This window comes from Manis pentadactyla, chromosome 4, assembly GCF_030020395.1.
Source record: "Manis pentadactyla isolate mManPen7 chromosome 4, mManPen7.hap1, whole genome shotgun sequence".
Taxonomy (NCBI): Eukaryota; Metazoa; Chordata; class Mammalia; order Pholidota; family Manidae; genus Manis; species Manis pentadactyla.
This window is the reverse complement of record NC_080022.1, coordinates 23669497-23687132: the sequence shown is the minus strand read 5'-3', so window position 1 is coordinate 23687132 and position 17636 is coordinate 23669497. Positions and strand designations below refer to the sequence as shown.

The following is a 17636-nucleotide window of genomic DNA, read 5'->3' as shown; positions in this document are numbered from 1 at the left end:
TTTCTTACTAAATACCCGTGCCTGACCATCCCAGGGGGCTACTCTAGCGCAAGAAAAAGAGGAACAACCGCGCCAGTACAGCGAAGATTGCCCGTAACTGTCAACCAATCCTGTGCTCCTTCCGCACCTCCGGAGTCGCCTGACCACCGCCCTCTAGCGTCACTTCCGTCGACCCATGCGCCCAAGATTGACGGAGTATATATCCAATAGGAAGAGAGCCATCCTCCTAGGCCGGAACGGGTGTGAGCCCAGTAAGTCCCAGCCCCCTGGCGACGTGTGACGACAGAGTCGCCATGGCCAGCTATCCGTACGGGCAGGTGAGTGTACGAAGGGCGGGCGAATGCTGGTAGGGGCCTCGCGAAGTCCCGGCCTGTGATCCCTGGCTGTGCTTTCTCCCGACCTTTCCACGCTGAGGTTGGCTTCAGCGAGGTTTCGTGTGCGAGAGAAAGGAAAGGGGTGGTCGGTCGCGCCTGTCTTACGTCCTACAGGACTTAAAGTTTGGGAGGTCGTCGCGTCGCGCCCCCTCTGACGTTGCGCACACGAGGATTTGGGGACCTCGGACCCCACAGGCTTAGACCTGGGCCTAACACCTTCCCGGGGCTCCCGCGGGGGCCCTTGATGGGGTCATCAATGGCAACAGAACGTTTAGAGCTCTGATTGAGTTGGTAATTGGGGCGTCAGGTAAAAGTACACCCCGACATACTGCATAGGAATAATCAGGAGAACCTGTGATTTTAGTAGGCTCCCTGAGTGAGCTTGTTTTATTACTGACTTAGTCCAACACCTCCATATCACACATAGAAAAGGTAAAGCCCAGAGAAGAAACAGAACTTACCTGAAGTCACCAGGCACTTAGCAGAACCCGCAGTCAGCAAATGCCTCTTCCTCATGACCAGCCCATCTCCATTCAGCCAAGAACATCTCAGCAAAGTGATTCTGTGGCCAGAATCTTTTGTTAGATGACAGAATGTTAGAATGGTTAAGTGCAATTTGGAGTCAGAGGAGGATTCACAACTTGGCTTCATCACTTAGTTTTGAGCCCTTGAGCAAGGTATTTTGTCTTTGTGAGAAGTTTTCTCTGTAAAATAGGGCCAAATAATAGGGTCTGCCTCATAGAGCTGTTATTAAGAGTAACGAAGTGATGCTTGTAAAGTATTTGGTACTACTGAGTGTTACAGGTGTTACCTTTTAGTATCTTGATTTTTACTAGATCCCTAGAAGATCAGTGCCACAGAGCCCCCAAAATAGTCCCATTTTAAGTAACTGAAACCCAGGGAGGGCTCCTCAGTTGCCCAGAATCACACTAATTTAAGAAATGAAACCCATGCTGGAAAAATTGGAAAGTAAAATCGTATGGGATGTTACAAGGTGCTCAACTGCGCATAGCCACATAGGAAAAGATGTGGCGAGGGAGTGCAGCCCTGTACAGATTTTGTACACAGAATTTGGACCTCCATTATCTGTAGAGATGCTAGCAGGGATTTTTAACCCCGGTTTTTTGAGGAATGAGCCCAGAGCAGTTAAGTAGTTTGCCCAAGGTCACACATAGCAAGGGTGTGGCTAGGGCCAGAATTTAGAACTCCTTTCACTGCAAACTCAGCAGAAGTAGGAAGCTGAGAGGCCAGCAGGAGTTGGGATTAGGAGGAAGTATAATTTAGCAGTGTTCCCCAAACTCCAGTTCATTTGTTGAGTCTTGTGAAATGTTAATAGGTATTGCTAATAGGGGAGGATTCTGGGGTTAAATAAGTTTGAGAAATATTCTGTTAAATATAGCCAAATACGTTTGTTCACCACAGGGCATCTCAGAATTCTTAGTTTGTTAATGCACACTGCAAATCTGCCACACAGGAATAGAATATGGAGTATTTCTTAAGGTCATTTAACCATAGAACTGCCCCCCACACACACACCTTTTTGTTGTTGTTGTTGCTGTTTAATTTTACTTTAATTACAAGTAACATGAATAAATGCTCAATTTTAAAAGTTAGATCATACAGAACAATACAAAAGTGAAAGCGAGTTTCCCTGCTACCCACCCTTACTCCAGTCCCATTCCTCTCCCCAGTCAGACTCTACTGGTGAGAAGTTGGGTGTGCATCTTCTATAGGTCTTTCTCCTGCCACACACACCTTTTTCATGTCTGCCTTTTTTCCCCCTAATCCTGAGGAACACAGTTTGGGAAACTTTGCCATAATGCACTGTTTCTCGGTGGATGGTCTGCAGCAGAATCACTGAGGAGCTTGTTTAAAAAGCACACTTTTAGGTCCATCTCAGATCTGTTCTGTGCCCAGAAAAGGCCCAAGAATCTTTGTTTTAATAAGCTTTTGGAGGTAATTTGTATGCATCCTAGAAGCAGTGACATTGAAATTAAGAGCCTGAACTTCTAGGCTAGACAGAACTGGGCTAGAATAGTAATTTTACTACTTATGATTATATGCCTTTGGGCAAATTACCTAAGGGCTCCAAGCTTCAGTTTCTTCACCTGTAAAAAGGGAGGAATAATACTTCTTAGGGCTGGAATGAGGGTGACACATGATGAAGCCTGTAGGGAGCTTGGCATGTTGCCAGGACCTAGTTTCTGCCAGTGCATGGCGGTGGCTCCTGGAGCACTGATTGCTCTTGTCATGCCATGCTGCCGGGGTTGATGTTCTGACAGAAATACTGAAAAGGAGCACAGAGAGAAATGGGTCTAGAATAGAAGATAAGTCCCCCCACATCCTCTGCCCTGTCATTCCCTGGTTCGCCTGTTCAGCTCCTGATCCAAGGTATTCCAAGAAAAGAAAGGGGTTGTTTAAAGCATCCAAAGGCTTGGTCAGCACCACCTCCTCAGATACAGAACCCTGGAGGATTCCAGCCTATTAGTAGGCAAAGCTCCTGACATTTTCCACTCTTTGCAGCCCCGGGATCCAACAGCAAACATGGACTGGGTGTTGGAGTAGTAAAACTCAAGGACCCTTTGGGGGAGCCACTTGATGGATTTCAGTGATTAAGAGCTTGGTCTCTGAGGCCAGAGTGATTTGGCTTCAAATCCCTGCTCTTCCATTTCCTTGCAGAAATGTCTTGCAAAAAAGTCTGAGGCTCGGTTTCTCGTACTTTAAAATGGTGTCATAAGAGTACCTACCTCAAGAGTTACTGTTAAGATTAACTGAGATAATCCATGTAAAGTGCTTGGTATGGTGTTTGGCATGTAGTAAACATTCCAAGTGAAAGAGCGATACAGATACAGAAATTGTAGAATTGGTGTGATAAATATTACATGGGAGTAAGTCTAAGGTGGTAGGACAGCACAGGAGGGGTACCTAAGTCTGGCAGGAAGAAGGTGACATTTAAGCCAAAAACTGAATCACCAGTAGAAGTTAGTGGGGTGAGGAAAGCAGAGGAAACAGCATGTACAAAGGCCAGGAAACAAGTGAGGGAGCCCAGTTATTTGGAGGAATTTCAGATCAGTCTAGTTGTAGTGAAGAGTGGAAATGGGGTAAGACCAGAAAGGTAGGCCAAGACCAGATCCTAAAGGGCCTTTTAAGCCTTTTGGGGGTGGGTGCACTTCATCCTAAGAGTAGTGAGGGAGCCATTGAGAGTTTTCTCTCATTTGTGCTTTGGCGCTATCACTGTGGAGCACTCAGAGAGTGGGCTGAAGTAGGAGAGACTGACTGGAAGCAGGGGGACGCATTTCAAAGCTATTGAAGTAACCCAGGCTAGACGGGTTAGCTCAAGTGGATTTGAGCGGCATTTGGGAGGTGGAATTGAGAAAAGTTGGTGCCTAGTTGGGATGATGGAGGGGAGGAAAGAGGCGCCCAGCCGGGTGCTGGGGCTTTGGGTTTGGGTGACTGGATACCATTCTCTGAGATGGGAACACAGGGAGGACTGGATTTGGAGAGAAGGTCCAGGAGGTTGTTGGATATGTGGGTCTGCAGCTCAGGAACGATGAAGCTGGAGAGAAAGATTTTGGAGTGTAAGCCCAGAGGTGGTAATTGAAGTCTTGGGACAGTACTTGGCTCACTGTTTATTGACTGCAGGTTTCTGGCCTTTAAATATTTTAGGGGGCTCTGCTTGTGAATGCCCAAACCACTCCTGTCTTCTTGTGATTGTTTAATGCCATAGAATGGGCTCTAGCCTCTCCAGCGGGCACTTGAGGGGTCACTCCAGAGTACAGGCTTGTCCTTGCAATGCAGCCCACTCCCTTCCCTGTTAGGACTCTGCATGAATCAACCTTTGGTACCTCTGAGCTTCACAAGGCCCTTAGGGGTAAAAGAGCCCTCAGAGTCATTAAGCCCTAGAAGGAAATCTAGGGCTGTCTGAGTGGGTAATTTAGCAGGTACACTGCCCAGCCACTAGCAGGAATGGAGAGGTTCCAGGTGGTGCTGCAGAGAGTCCATCATCAACTGAGGGGGTCTTTGGGTCTGTTTCCATGCTGCCTTCTCAAATGGGTTCTAGACGCTGCGCTGAGAAGAGAGTAAGATTCTTCTGAGTCTCCCTGATTTCTGGGCTTAAAGCTTCTGAAAAATCATCTAATCCAGCCCTTTCCCCTGCAGCCTCATCCAGTGTGGAAATCCATCATATTCAACAGATTCACTTAGGACAGTCCCTGGCACCATCACGTGGTAAACACCCATTCATTTATTGAGTGAACACGTAGAAGAGGGTAGTGGAGTGGAGCCATGCAGGCCTTGTTTTGAATTCCCAACTCACCCATTCTAGCTGTGTCACAGGCACATTATTAAACTCTCTACACCTTAATTTTCTCTTCTGTGAAATGGGAATAATAACACCTCACAGGACTGAGAATCAGTGAGAGCCAGTTGAACTGGAAGCATCTAACAGAGCCTCAGTAAAATGTTGATTGTCCCCTCCCCCGCCCCAATATATCAAATGTAGTTTATTTGCGATCAGTAGAGGCCTAGGGATGGTTTTTGGTGATGCTTTGGAAACCATGGTTACTGAAGTCTTTCTGTCTTTTTTTCCCTTTCACGGTCTTGTGTTTATCAGCATGAAATGCTCTTGGAAAAAAACTCAGAAGGGTTGGCAACATGGAGTAGTAGCAGAGAACATGGGATCGGGGAATCTGGTTCTCATTTCTGTTTCAGACCTTTACTAACAACTCTGTGACCCTGGAAACCATCTTCCCAAACTTCCTCCCTGGCCTGGATTCTGCCTCCATTGGTGGCTCCACTTGCTTCATCATGTGCAAGCTAGAAATCTGAGTCATTCCAAACATTTCTCTTCCCTTACTCCCTCTCCAGTTCTTTCCTAATCTAATTAGTCATCAAGTCATGTCTAGTCTGTCTCTGAAATAGCTGCAGAGTCCACCCTGTTCTCTCCATCTCCAAGTCCGCTGTCTGGTTCGAGTGCTGCCTGCCCAGCACCTGGGCTGCTGCCTCCCCCACTAGCTCATCCTACACACCGCCGCTGGTTAATTCTCTAAGCAAGGCTCTGATCACGTTCCTGCCCTATTGGAAACCCTTCTCTGGTGCTCTGTTTCCTCAGGCATAGAGCCCACACTCTTTAGAGTGGTATAATTTGTTCACATATTTATGGAGGCTCGCAGGTGCCAGGCACTGTGCTGCAGCCTGGGGGACCGCGATGAATGACGCCCAGTGTCTGTCCCTGTGGAGCTCCCTGCTGTGTGGGGGAGACGATAGACGGACACTACCTGAGACACCGATAACTCACGAGCTAACTGAAATGCAGCAGGAGAGGTGTTTGGTCTAGGAGTGTGTAAAGAGCCTGCCTTTCTGAGGCCACGCTGTGTTCTTGCCCCTGCCTCCTACTTTTTAGCCTGCTCCTTGACACTTCCACACTCACTCAGAGGTCTGTGCCATTGTCTTTCTTCTCCCTTCTCTCTGGAATGTCCTTCCCTGCCTGCTTTTTGGGGAATGCCTATGCATCCATCCTTCAAGGCCAGTTCCAGTGTCACTCCTGCCTCCTCCAGGAAGCCTTCCTTGACTGATTTCCTGCATTTCTTCATTTGATTGCTCATTTATCACTCTGCAAACAACAAATTCCTCTGTGCATCCCTCCTTGATAGCATTTAAGCAGATTCTTCTGATGGCACTGATCAGATTGTATCATAAGTATCTGGGCTCCTCAGAGACAGATGCTAAATTAATTTTGTGCCCCCAGTCCTACCTAGCCCAGAACCTAGCACAGTGTTGGCACTCTGCAAATGCTGAATGAAGTTACTTAAAAGTTGTGTGCTTCAGTTTCTTCATCTGAAAATAGGTCTACTAATATCTTCCTTTTTTCTCTTAGAGGTTTGTTGGTAGGATTCTGCCAGAAGCGTTTGTAGTATCTTGAAGTGCTTTGTAAACTGTACATGGGAGGGCTTTAATGCAGGGCAGAAAGGAAAGTTGCTGCCAGACTGCACCGAACTCAGCAGGCCCCAGCCCCAGGAATGTGACAGTTGAAGGTCAAGACCTGGCAGGCCTGCTTTGTTGGCCTGGGGGCATTTCCCAGGGGAAGGACCAGTGCCTTGTGCACCCTAGGCCAGGTACAGTTTAAGGCTTTGCTCACAGGGCTGGTGTGGAGCAGTACTTCCTGTACTTGCTGGCTCGGTATCCAGCGGGTTCTTTGCGTGTGCCCCAGCCATACCAGACTCCTGTGCTCTCTTGCTTGGGGAGAGGGCACTGTCGCGGGAGGCAGCAGGAATCACTGGGCTGCGGCTGATGGGGCCTTGCTTAGCCCCGCCTCTGCCTCCAATTAAGGGTGATCAAGAAGTCCCCTCTTCTGGCCTTAGTTTCTCCATCTAGAAACTCCTTTCCCATCTATAACCTGTGTAATAGGTCAGGTGACTGGCTTCCCAGGCATTTCTCCTATCACCCCTCTCCACCTTCCCGGGAAACCTTCCTTTCTTTCCTGAAGTCCCAGCTCAAATGCTGCTTTCACTTGGAGATCCTCTCGGTTTTACCCTCCTTCGTTTGCGGTCTCATGGCTTATGAGTCCATTTGAAACAGCTAATTCCTTGTGCTGTCTAGTTAGATGTTACAGAGTGTTTCTGTGCCTCTCCTGTTAACTGTGAGCTCCTTCAGGAACGTTTCACTCTTCTTTATAGACCCCCACCCACCTCCCAAAATTTACCTGGCCCAGGGCTTTGCTGATAATAATAATAAGTGTAATAATAACAATAACAGCTGTGGTTTGTCGACCATTCACTTTGTGCCAGGCACGTTGTAAGAACTTTTTTTGTGTGGTTTTCAAACTGTCCTTTGAGTCACCATGAGGGTTCCTCAGTGTTCCCTCAGAATCCAGCAAGGAGGGGACCCTGCATAGGTGGTGCTCTGGAACCCCCACGTTGCTTCAACCAGAGCAACTTTGTTTTATCAGTTTTACAAATTTTATTTTACCAAAAAATTCTTTAGCTAAATATTAAACTAACAAAGCTCTGCTGCATTTATTCCTTGTAATCTGTAGGACAATCCAATGAGGGAAGGACTATATGCTTTACTCAGGAAACAAGCTCAGAGAGATTAAGTTACTGGCCCATGGTCCTGAACTTGGCAAGCGAGAGCAGAGCTTTGCTTTGAGGTTTGTCTGCGGCCTCATTGTGAAGGAACCTTATAGTAGCTGTCGCAGCTTCAGAGGCAGAGCTCCCGTGATGCTGAGTCGGGGAGGTGGGAGGGCCTGTTTCCTTCCCTTCCTCAAGAAGCCTCCCTTCCTGGAGCAAGCACACTCCCTTTAAATGAAGTATGAACTTGGCCTTAGCCTTGAGGATAACTGTCTCAGAAGCTTTCAAACACAATAAAAAAGAGAACATCCAGGCCCGCAGTGGCTAGGCCATGGCATGCCTTACAGGTTGATCTAGAACATGCCTAGATGGCACCATCCTCAGATCTGAGCCCAGCTTTTTTCTGTGCCCTTAAGCTCAGCCTCTAGATATGTTGGGACTGTGCTCTGCCAGGCCTCACACTAGCCATTTAGGGAGATGGAGCTGAATACTCAGAGCTCAGGGATTCCTGGCTAGTGGTATGGGGACATGAACAAGAGAGGGGAATGTCCCTTTATGCGCTGATGTACAGATGGCCTGAGCTTAGCAGCCAGGAAATTTGGCCCTGGCCTTGCCACACAGTCTGTCTGAGTTTTCCCCTCTGTAGAAGGTGCTATTATTAATAGTTAATGTGTACTGAGTACTTACTTTGTCAAAGTGCCTACCTAGAGGCAGGCATTATTATTTTTCCTATTTTAGAGCAAAAGATGTTGAAGCTTAGAGAGGGTACGTCATTAGTCCAGTTAGTATAAGGGGTGGAACCTGAACTTGAACTGGTCTTTTTGACTCTTAACCACTGTACTTAGGAGTAGGGTCTCCCCTGCCTGCCTCACAGAGTCATGAGTGAGGATGGGAAGATGTTTCTGTAACATGAGCTACAATAGGGAAAGGAAGACATGCTATGGGTATATTGTGATTGAAGAGGGTCAAGCATTTGCATTTGCACTTGCACTGTGATTTCTGCAGATAGTGATGGGGGTACCATAGGGTGAAGATTTGAAATTGTTTGATTCATTTGCCTACTCATTCATACAATAAATATTTACTTGTCATACAATCTCACTGGGGATTGGGGATACAGTGGCAAAGCAAACATGGTCACAGCCCTCGTGGAGCCCCTTGGCATGTATGGAAGGGGAGCCAGAAGGGCAGAATTCCAGCCCTGACTCTGCAGGTCATTGGTGCTGTGATCTTGGTAAGTTGTATCCTCTCTGGAAGCCTCAGGTTCCCCATTTGAGCAGTGGCATCATAATTCCAGCCCTGACATAGGTAAGTTGAAAGCATGGCAGTGGCAGTGCCTTGTAACTGTGAGGCACCACACTGTGGCAGGTTCTGGCCTTCTTATTCTGACTGATATTTTGCTCTTCTTGCAGGGCTGCCCAGGAGCTGGAGGACAAGCTCCCGGAGCCCCTCCTGGTAGCTACTACCCTGGATCCCCCCATGGTGGAGGGCAGTATGGCAGTGGGATACCCCCTGGTAGCGGTTATGGAGGAGGTGCTGCCCCTGGAGGACCTTATGGACCACCAGCTGGTAGAGGGCCCTATGGACACCCCAACCCTGGGGGACTGCCCTCTGGAACTCCAGGAGGACCATATGGAGGTGCAGCCCCAGGGGGCCCCTACGGTCAGCCACCTCCAAATTCCTATGGTGCCCAGCATCCTGGGCCTTATGGACAGGGGCTTCCTCCAGGTAAGTAGGGTTCTTGGACTCCAGGTACCTCTGACCTTCTTCTGAGTCACCCAGGACCCATCCTTACCCTTCCTGTGGATGTGCAGACAGCCTGGTCTCACTTCCAGCTTCAGCTTGCATTAGCAGAGTGAGAAGTGTGTTAGCTTTGCTCTGATAACAACTGCAAAAATCTCTCTGGCTTATAAGCACCACCATTTGTTTCTGTTGCTTGCTCGCCCTTGCTTACTCTTGCCTGCACGTCCACAGCTGTGGGTTTGGCTGCTACGGTTCTGCTCCACAGGTCTTCTTGCCAGCATCCAGACTGAAGCAACCCGTTTGGGATATGCCGTTCTTGCGGCAGAGGAAAAGATAAGGAGAGCTAGCAGGAAGGCTCAATGCCTTTTACAGTTTCTGATTTAAAGTATTTTATATCTCTTCCACTCACATTCTGTTGGCCAAATCACATACCCTGGTCAAGCCTGACACAATAGGACGTGAATGAATACTCCTCTCACAAGGGGCTCCACAAGCCATAAGTCAGTGGAGAGGATATACATGCTCTGTTGGGGTGGGGGTGAGGGTAGTTATTACTAATAATTAAAAGCAAATAATTGTAGGCAATAATACATTCTACTGTGGGAGAAACTGATCATTATATATAGTGTGGGAGACTGACCGCTATATGTAGAAAGCCTAGTGTAGTTGTTACGAGTTTTATGAGATCAGACTACTTACTGCCCTGGCCAAATTGCTTCACCTCTTTAAGCCTCCGTGTCCATATCTGTTAAATGGGTAAATGTCACTGTCTCAAAAGATTATTAATAAGGATTCAGTGAGAAGGCACAGGTAAACACTGGGGATGGTATCTGGAACATGGGAAGGGCTTAATAAACAATACTCTATGAGAGGACTTGTTCTGGAGCATTCTCAGCAAAGAGGTACTCAGCATCTAATGTGACAGCACATGTGACAAGGGCCTAACCACTGAAAGATGCCAAGGCAGGCAGGAGAATGATGGGATGAGGTAGGGTTGAGAAAGAGCATAGCTACTAAAGGGGAGGTGTTAGACAAGGTTGGGGAGGAGGGGGGGTTTGGAGATTCAGTGGAGATGGAGAATCCTGGGTGGGGGCTTCAGGATTGGTGAAGATTTCTGACTGGCCTCAGGGAGGGGATCAGGGAAGTGCTCAGTCCCTTGCTTCCTCCAAACTCATTCAGTCAGCTCTTCACAGAATGCTTGCTCCCAGGAGACCAAGCCAGCAGCAGGGCAGCCCGGCAGCCCTCTGGTGCACATGAAGGGCCTCCAGGGGATGGCAGTGCTGGGAAGCTGCAGCATCTCCTCTTACAGACCCAGCCAGGAGGCCCTGAGGGAGATGCTCAAACCTGGGGTTCTAAACCCTGAGCCCGTGGCATTTATCTTGTCAGAGCCCAGAGCTTCTGGCCGTTTGCTTTCAGCTCAGCAGCTTCATGGTGGATTTCCTCATTCTTTTAAAATCTTGTTTGTGAGCTGCATGAGCTCACTGCAGGTAAAGGAGCCCTTGGCTGTGAGGCTTATCCCTCCAGGGCCTGAGGCCACAGATAATCTCTAGGGCCGCAGAAGAGAGGGAAAATGTGCCTCAGATTCTTACTGCTCACTCTCTGCAGCTTCCTCTCTCCCGGCTGCCATTGCTTTCTCCAGGGCAGCTAGTGAGCCCCTGGAGCAGTGATTCCTAAAGCGTGGGGGAGGCCCCACCTCTGCCCCCACTGAATCCAGGACCTAAAGTTTGAGCACCACTGCTGTGCAAAATGGGTTTGACCATTAAAGGTGCCCCACTGCGCGCAGGAAAGATCGTAAAAGCACTCAAGACCTAATAGGCCTCTCCAGCCTCTTTACCCCCCACAACCTAAGACCCCCCGGGGCACTGTGAACACTCTCCTTGCCTTTGCCTCATGCTTTTCCTTCTCCCCATCGCAACTCTTTATCATCCTGTTAGACCCAGTTTAAATACCCCTTCCTGTATGAAAATGTGACTGCCCACATGCCAGGCCTTTTGCTATTGTTTAACCACTCCCAACAACCCTGGGAAGTAGGTGCATTTTAGAAATGGGGAACCAGTACTGAGGAAATTAAACAGTTTGTCTGATCTACATAAGCTAGTAGGGTCCAAGCTCCTTGCTTCCCGAGCATTCTATGCAAACTGCACAGTCTTTTACAGAGACGCCCCTGCTGGGGCAGTGACCCTTGTTCCCCCAGGGCACAGCTGCTGTTTTAGGAAGGGGCTGCCTGGATTTCCATCCAATGAGGTCAGGCTAGTCCCTCAGTCAGGCAGCCCTTTTTCCTCTGGCCTCACCTTTGGGACTGGGTGGTGGTTTCTGTGCCACACAACTGCCCAGGGCTGTCTTTGAAACTGGCTTCGGTGAAGGAGCCCTTTTTATGGCCAGTTAACTCAGAACAGTCCCCACTACTGTGTAATCTGGCTTTTCACTTAGGCAGACTTCTGTGCTCTGCTTTCATCTCCCACCCAGCTCTTGCATGTCTTTCCAAATGAATGGTCCTTTCCTGCATCTTCTGACATACACACAAAGCTACTTACATACTCTTGATGGATACAAGCTCTTTGAATCGTGGTAATAACACTAATGATCAGCAGTTATATCGTATTTAGATTGTGCCAGATGCTGATTTAAGGGATTTCATATATTATATCTTCACAGCAACCTTACAAAGCAGATGCTACTGTGTTCTCATTTTACAGACAAAAGTAAACACAGAGAACTGAAATGACCAAGGCGGAGAGCTGAGACCTGACCCCTGAGGCCAGTTCTAGAATGAACTGAGCGCCTCCCCTCTCTGGGTCTGGCTCTGTGTTAGCCCCTGGGGATACAGAGATGAGTGGGCTGGGATCTTGCCCCCAGTTTGCTCCAAGTCTAACCTGGAGGGGAGTAGGGAAAAAGCTGTAAACTGGAGTGATCAGGGCCATAAGAGAGAAGGAGTACGAAGAAGACGGGAAGGAGGCCTGTCCCGGGCGGGAGAATAGGGAAAGCTTTATGGAAGGAACAGCATTTTATTTGATGGGAAATGGATGCAAAGGGATGAGAGAGAAGGGGTGGAGGCAGAGAGAACAGGATGAGTAAAGACTTGGGGGTGGGAATGTGCAGGCGGGGGTGAGAGCAGGGGTAATGCTTTCATCTGGGCCGGAATGGGTGAAGAATACAGGCTGGGGACTGAGGAGTGGACCGCATTGTGGGGGACCTGGAGTGCTGTTTTAAGGATGCTAGACTTTATTTTGTAGGCGGTGGGGAGCCTTTGAAGAGTTTTGAGTTGATGTGGGGAGAAGTTGGTGAGAACAGAGTTGAATTTTGCAAAGATTTCTCAGCAGCAAGTGAAGGGTGGTGGAGAGTAGCTGCAAGGAAGGTTTGGTTAGGCTGGTGGGTTCATTCAACAGTCCAGTTGAGAGGTGTTAAACCAGGGCAGGTATAGTAGGGACCAGGAGGGGAGATGCCCATGTATAGAACTGACAGGTAGACAGCTCTTCAGATGTGTGGGATAAGGAGGTGTCCAAGATGTCTCTGGGGAGGTTTGGAGATGGGGCCTCGCTTTGGAGGTGACAGGAAATGAAGAAGGGTGGCACTCTGTGAGCACTTGCACTCAGGATGGCTTCTGGTAGAATATGTCAGCTCTCTCTGCCAGGGGTGTTCAGCAAACATTTTTGGGTCCCCTATCTGTGGGAAAGAGATAATCCCTCTTTTATGAGAATTCCTAATCATCTGGACAAGTCCCTGTTCCTCAGAAACTTAAGATCAAACAGAGAAATGACTGGAACCTGTAGGAAAAGCCTAATGGATTCCCTGAGTAGATGTCAACCACAAATACTCGAAAGTCTACACCAGAGGTCCTCTTCCATCAGAGTAAGGAGTTGACTTGATGGAAGATAGTGGGGCAGATAGATCTGTGAGGGCATTTGTGTAGGGCATACCTGTAACCAGGGAGGCACTGCGGTGGTCCTTCCAGCATTTCTGCGGATTGGCTTGGAGACCTGCATCGTACTCCTGTAGTTTGCACCCCTTCCTGCAGGTGGCACCCCTCCCAATGTGGACCCTGAGGCTTACTCCTGGTTCCAGTCGGTGGACTCGGATCACAGTGGCTGCATCTCCATCAAGGAGCTGAAGCAGGCTCTGGTCAACTCCAACTGGTCCTCATTCAATGACGAGACATGCCTCATGATGATAAGTGAGTCCTAGTACTTCCCTGTGGACCTGAGCTGGGGCAGAGCCACCTGGTACCTAACAGTAGGTGGCTGGGCAACCATTCTGAGGAGAAATGTTTTGGCCAGGGAGGACTGCAGGCAGGAAACTGGGTTCAGGGTAAATCCTCTAGACTGAGAGCTCTTAACCTTAGATATTTTTGTCAAGTTCTAGACCCTGCTGAGTCACAGGCTAACTCAGTTTCCCATTCCACAGAATGGGACTCCCTGCCCTAGTAGGAGATGGCAGGGAGGAGGTCATGCCAAGCCTGCAGAGAAAATGCAATTCTGGAAGGGGTGGGGGTTTCTGTGACACTTGAGGGTGTTTCTCGGGTATAGGCGTCTGGGTCTCAAGCCTGTATCTCTGTGGAGTCCCCTACTCCAGCTTGGGGGGAAGGGCTGCCTCAGTAGTACCTGAGGATGCTTGGCCCTGTCTTGAAGGTTTCTTTCCCTCCTCTTCCTCCTGAAAGACATGTTTGACAAGACAAAGTCGGGCCGCATTGATGTCTACGGTTTCTCGGCCCTGTGGAAATTCATCCAGCAGTGGAAGAACCTTTTCCAGCAGTATGACCGGGACCACTCAGGCTCCATTAGCTGCACAGAGCTGCAGCAAGGTGAGGGCTGGGGTACGGGCTCAGTGCACGCGCGGAGCCAGGCCGTCCTCTTCACTCCTTAAGACAGAGCGAGGCGTTTCTTCTAGCCTCTGACCACCAAATGTCCAGCCAAGCTGGAAATTGCTGCCCTCAGCATGGGCCTGCTCCCAACCTCTTTGGGACCTGGCAGGGGCATTAAGCCAAGATCCAGGGCCAGGAAGCACTGGGTCTGGGATCAGAGCTGGCCTCCCTGGCGATGGGACTCCTGGCAGTGCTAGGTGAGATAGGCCCCACCGCAGGGATCCTTGGGGTTGAAACTCAGTAGCCCTGGGCACTTTGAGGCCATAAAGTATGGCTTCTGTGGCTCTTTCTAGTTTCTAGCCTCCAGAGTGGAAGGAGCCGTGTAGAGGAGCTCCGAAGGACAGTTTCTGTCACTAGCTCTGCTGGAAGGCAGTTTCCTTCCCCACTCTGGGACCCAGACCACTCTAAAAGTTATAGTTGGCTTAGGTGACCTGCGGCCATAGCTCCAGGTCCGGTTCTGATTCTGCCTCTAGAGAATGGGTGGTAGTGGGGTAATGAGAACCTGACAGGGGGAGAGGAAGGGCTCTCCTGAGAACCCAGTCCCTTGTCCTGGCCGTGGCTTTCAGGCAGACTAAGGAGCTTGGTGGGTGAGGGTGAGCTCGCCCTGTCTGCGCCCTGGGAGAAGGGAAAGGAGATGACTAATCACATACTTTTTGGCCAGGTCGTGTCATGGATATTGGGAAGAGTGATATTATCACAACAAAACTATAATAAGCACTATGTTACATCATTCATTCTCCCTGTGTGATAGGTCCTGTTTATTATTTCCCATAGTAGGTGAAGGATCCCTATTATTGCCCTTTTACAGCTGAGAAAACTAAGGCTTAGTATAGGTAACTTGTCTAAGGGCCACGTAGCAAAAGGGGAGCTGAGATTTAGCCCAAGCTGGTGGATTATGCAGAGAGGCAGGAAGGAAAGAAGCCTCCCAGATGGAGGGGTGGGGGAGCAGGTAGGCTGTGACCTTGGAACTGCTCAGCAGCCTTGCCTGGGGAGATGGTGAATTTATTGTTTTTCATGAATAACACTTATTGGTGTTAATATTAAGTACCAGGCACCATGCCAAGTGCTTTACACGATCACCTCCTTTTATCCCTGCTAGAACCTTCCTACAAAGTAGGTATTACTTCTATTTTAGAGATGATAAGATAGAGTATTAACAAGGTTAAGCAACTTGCTGAGGGGCTGTCTTGACTCCAAAACAGGCCCTCCAGCCTCTAGGCTGCACTGCCTCTGATTCCATGCCAGGGAGGGTGGTCCTAGGGCGCTCAGGCTTCCTTACATAATGCAGATGAGTAGAGAGGAACACAGATAGACCCATGTCATTCTGGGACTCCATGGGTTAAAAGGCTAGTATTGGAGGTTTGGAGAAAGAGGGATGGGGGCTGTCCAGCTTGTGCTCCTGCCGTCTTAGACAGACCCTTGGGCCTTCTGTCCCTTCTGCTGTGGTACCCGGAGCCACTGTGCTCTGTGGAGCTGGGTGATGGTGGTGCTCATGGCAAGTTTTTGTGTCTGCTCTGTGTGCCTCTCCTCTCCAGCTCTGTCCCAAATGGGCTACAACCTGAGCCCCCAGTTCACCCAGCTCCTGGTCTCCCGCTACTGCCCACGCTCTGCCAATCCCTCCATGCAGCTAGACCGCTTCATCCAGGTGTGCACCCAGCTGCAGGTGCTGACCGAGGCCTTCCGGGAGAAGGACACAGCTGTGCAGGGCAACATTCGGCTCAGCTTCGAGGACTTCGTCACCATGACAGCTTCTCGGATGTTATGACCCAGCCCATCTGTAGAGAGTGGAATGTACCAGGGACCTTTCCTGGCTCCAGAGTAGGAGAAGCATATGGGCCTGTCTTCTGTATCTGTCCCTCCTAGAAAAAGATTCTCCCTTGCCTGATGCAGCACTATTCCTGAAGAGAGCTGGGAGTCCTGCGTCACAGCCAGCCACAGTGGGGACCTGGGCTGAGGCCACACAGGTAGGGGCCTGACCTAAGAAAGGACTGAAAGTTCAATGTCCTTACAGCCCTGGTCATTTAAATGGCACAGACTTGCACCAGGCATAGGAGGTAGCAGTCACCGCAGTGGAGTTAGTGTCTAGTCAGCTGGGCTCCAGCCTCTAGCTTTCCCTGCTGGTCCTGATGCCAGTGTAAGTGTTCATCAGCCTCTTATATTAGCACCTACGTTCCCTCACCCATTCTGTCTAGTTTCTCCAAAGTAGAGTCTGAGCAAGCAAGAGAGAGGTTTGCCCACAGGACCAGTGGCTTAGATCCCACCACCCCCACACTCACAAGTCCGTGTGTGTTAACTTCTAGCTGCCTGGGGGCTGCACCTGCCCAGGGAGCTTGGACAGTGTTCTCTGGGCAAGTTTGGCCAAGCTACCTCTCTGCAGATTGGACCCCTCACTTGCCCGCCATTCTCGGCCAGGTTTCAGTCCCCAGGGGACAGTTGCCACCTCCCACTGCCAATGCTGTTTTTTTTTTTTTTTATCTGTGATTTTTGCATTTGGGGCCAAAAATTCAATGAAACTGTAAGCTTCAATAAAAGGATAAAATGCTGGAGTTCCACATTTTCCACCACACCTTACTCGCTGGAGGTTCACATGCTCATCATTTGGCCACTTATTCTTTCATTCAGCGAGTAAGTACACACTGTGCAGAAAGAAGAGCTCCGGGGGCCTCCACAGGGCTGCTCATTTACCGGGGTGAAGTGGAAGCATATGGGCCTGCCAGGTTGAGGGCAGGAAGCTATGTGTTTTATGTCAGTTTTCAGGCTGGCATTCTGGGCTGCAAGCAGCCACCTCAAATTTGCCACATCATGGCCTTTTTATTATATCAAGCCCTTGTTTTATCTTCCAGACAAACTGCATTTATTGAGTCAAAACTTACCCCCATATTTATTAAGCACAGACATCTGTACTTGCCAGCCGGGCCTTCAGATCAGCATGATAACTATGTGCGCCAAATGTCAATAGTGATCTGACAAAATTTCAATGATCTGACAAAAAAGCCAAGACACCAGACGTTCTGGTTGGCCTGGGGGACCTTATCATGGGTAATGATAAGGTGATAATCCTTCTGCTCTGGGGGCTGAAGACAAAGCAGCCTCTCCCTGGAGTGGGTTTGTGGGAGGCAACTCAGTGATGCCCAGCAGGTACGTCTGGCCCAGCCGGTTCAGCTCCGTTCTCCTGTGGGCTGCTCTGGCGCTAGAGTCCTGGAATTAGATGGAATCCAGTTTCTAGCGGCCAGTCCCCACCTGGGGATAGAATTCTTCCCATTGCCCCACCGAGTCCAGCCTCTGCTTGCCAACTCCCCATGATAACTCAGTGCCATTCCAGGCAGCTCATTGCTTCCTGGGCTAGTAGAAACTTCTTCCTGATGGTGGATTCTAAATCCTGCTACCTGAAAATGCCACCCATTGGCTATGGTCTTCTCTTGGGCCACCCAGAACGTACACCACACCTTTCTACATGCAGCCTTCTGGATATCCGGAACCTGCCACCATGCTTTCCCCAAGTCCTCCCTTCCCTAAGCTGCATAGCCCTGGGCTCGTCAGCAGCTCTTCACTGAGCACCACTCCCCTTGGCATCCTGGTCGCCTCCCCTGAATT

General features: G+C 49.4%; 1 protein-coding gene across 1 annotated transcript; it reads left to right on the top strand.

Moving 5' to 3' along the window:
- The first annotated feature begins 208 nt into the window (after positions 1 to 208).
- Positions 209 to 16588, top strand: PEF1 (penta-EF-hand domain containing 1). Its single transcript, XM_036885178.2, has 5 exons — positions 209 to 317; positions 8854 to 9169; positions 13200 to 13355; positions 13839 to 13982; positions 15578 to 16588. The coding sequence occupies exons 1-5, from the start codon at positions 294 to 296 to the stop codon at positions 15805 to 15807; spliced, it is 870 nt and encodes a 289-aa protein (XP_036741073.2). The 5' UTR covers positions 209 to 293; the 3' UTR covers positions 15808 to 16588.
- Positions 16589 to 17636: the final 1048 nt, after the last annotated feature.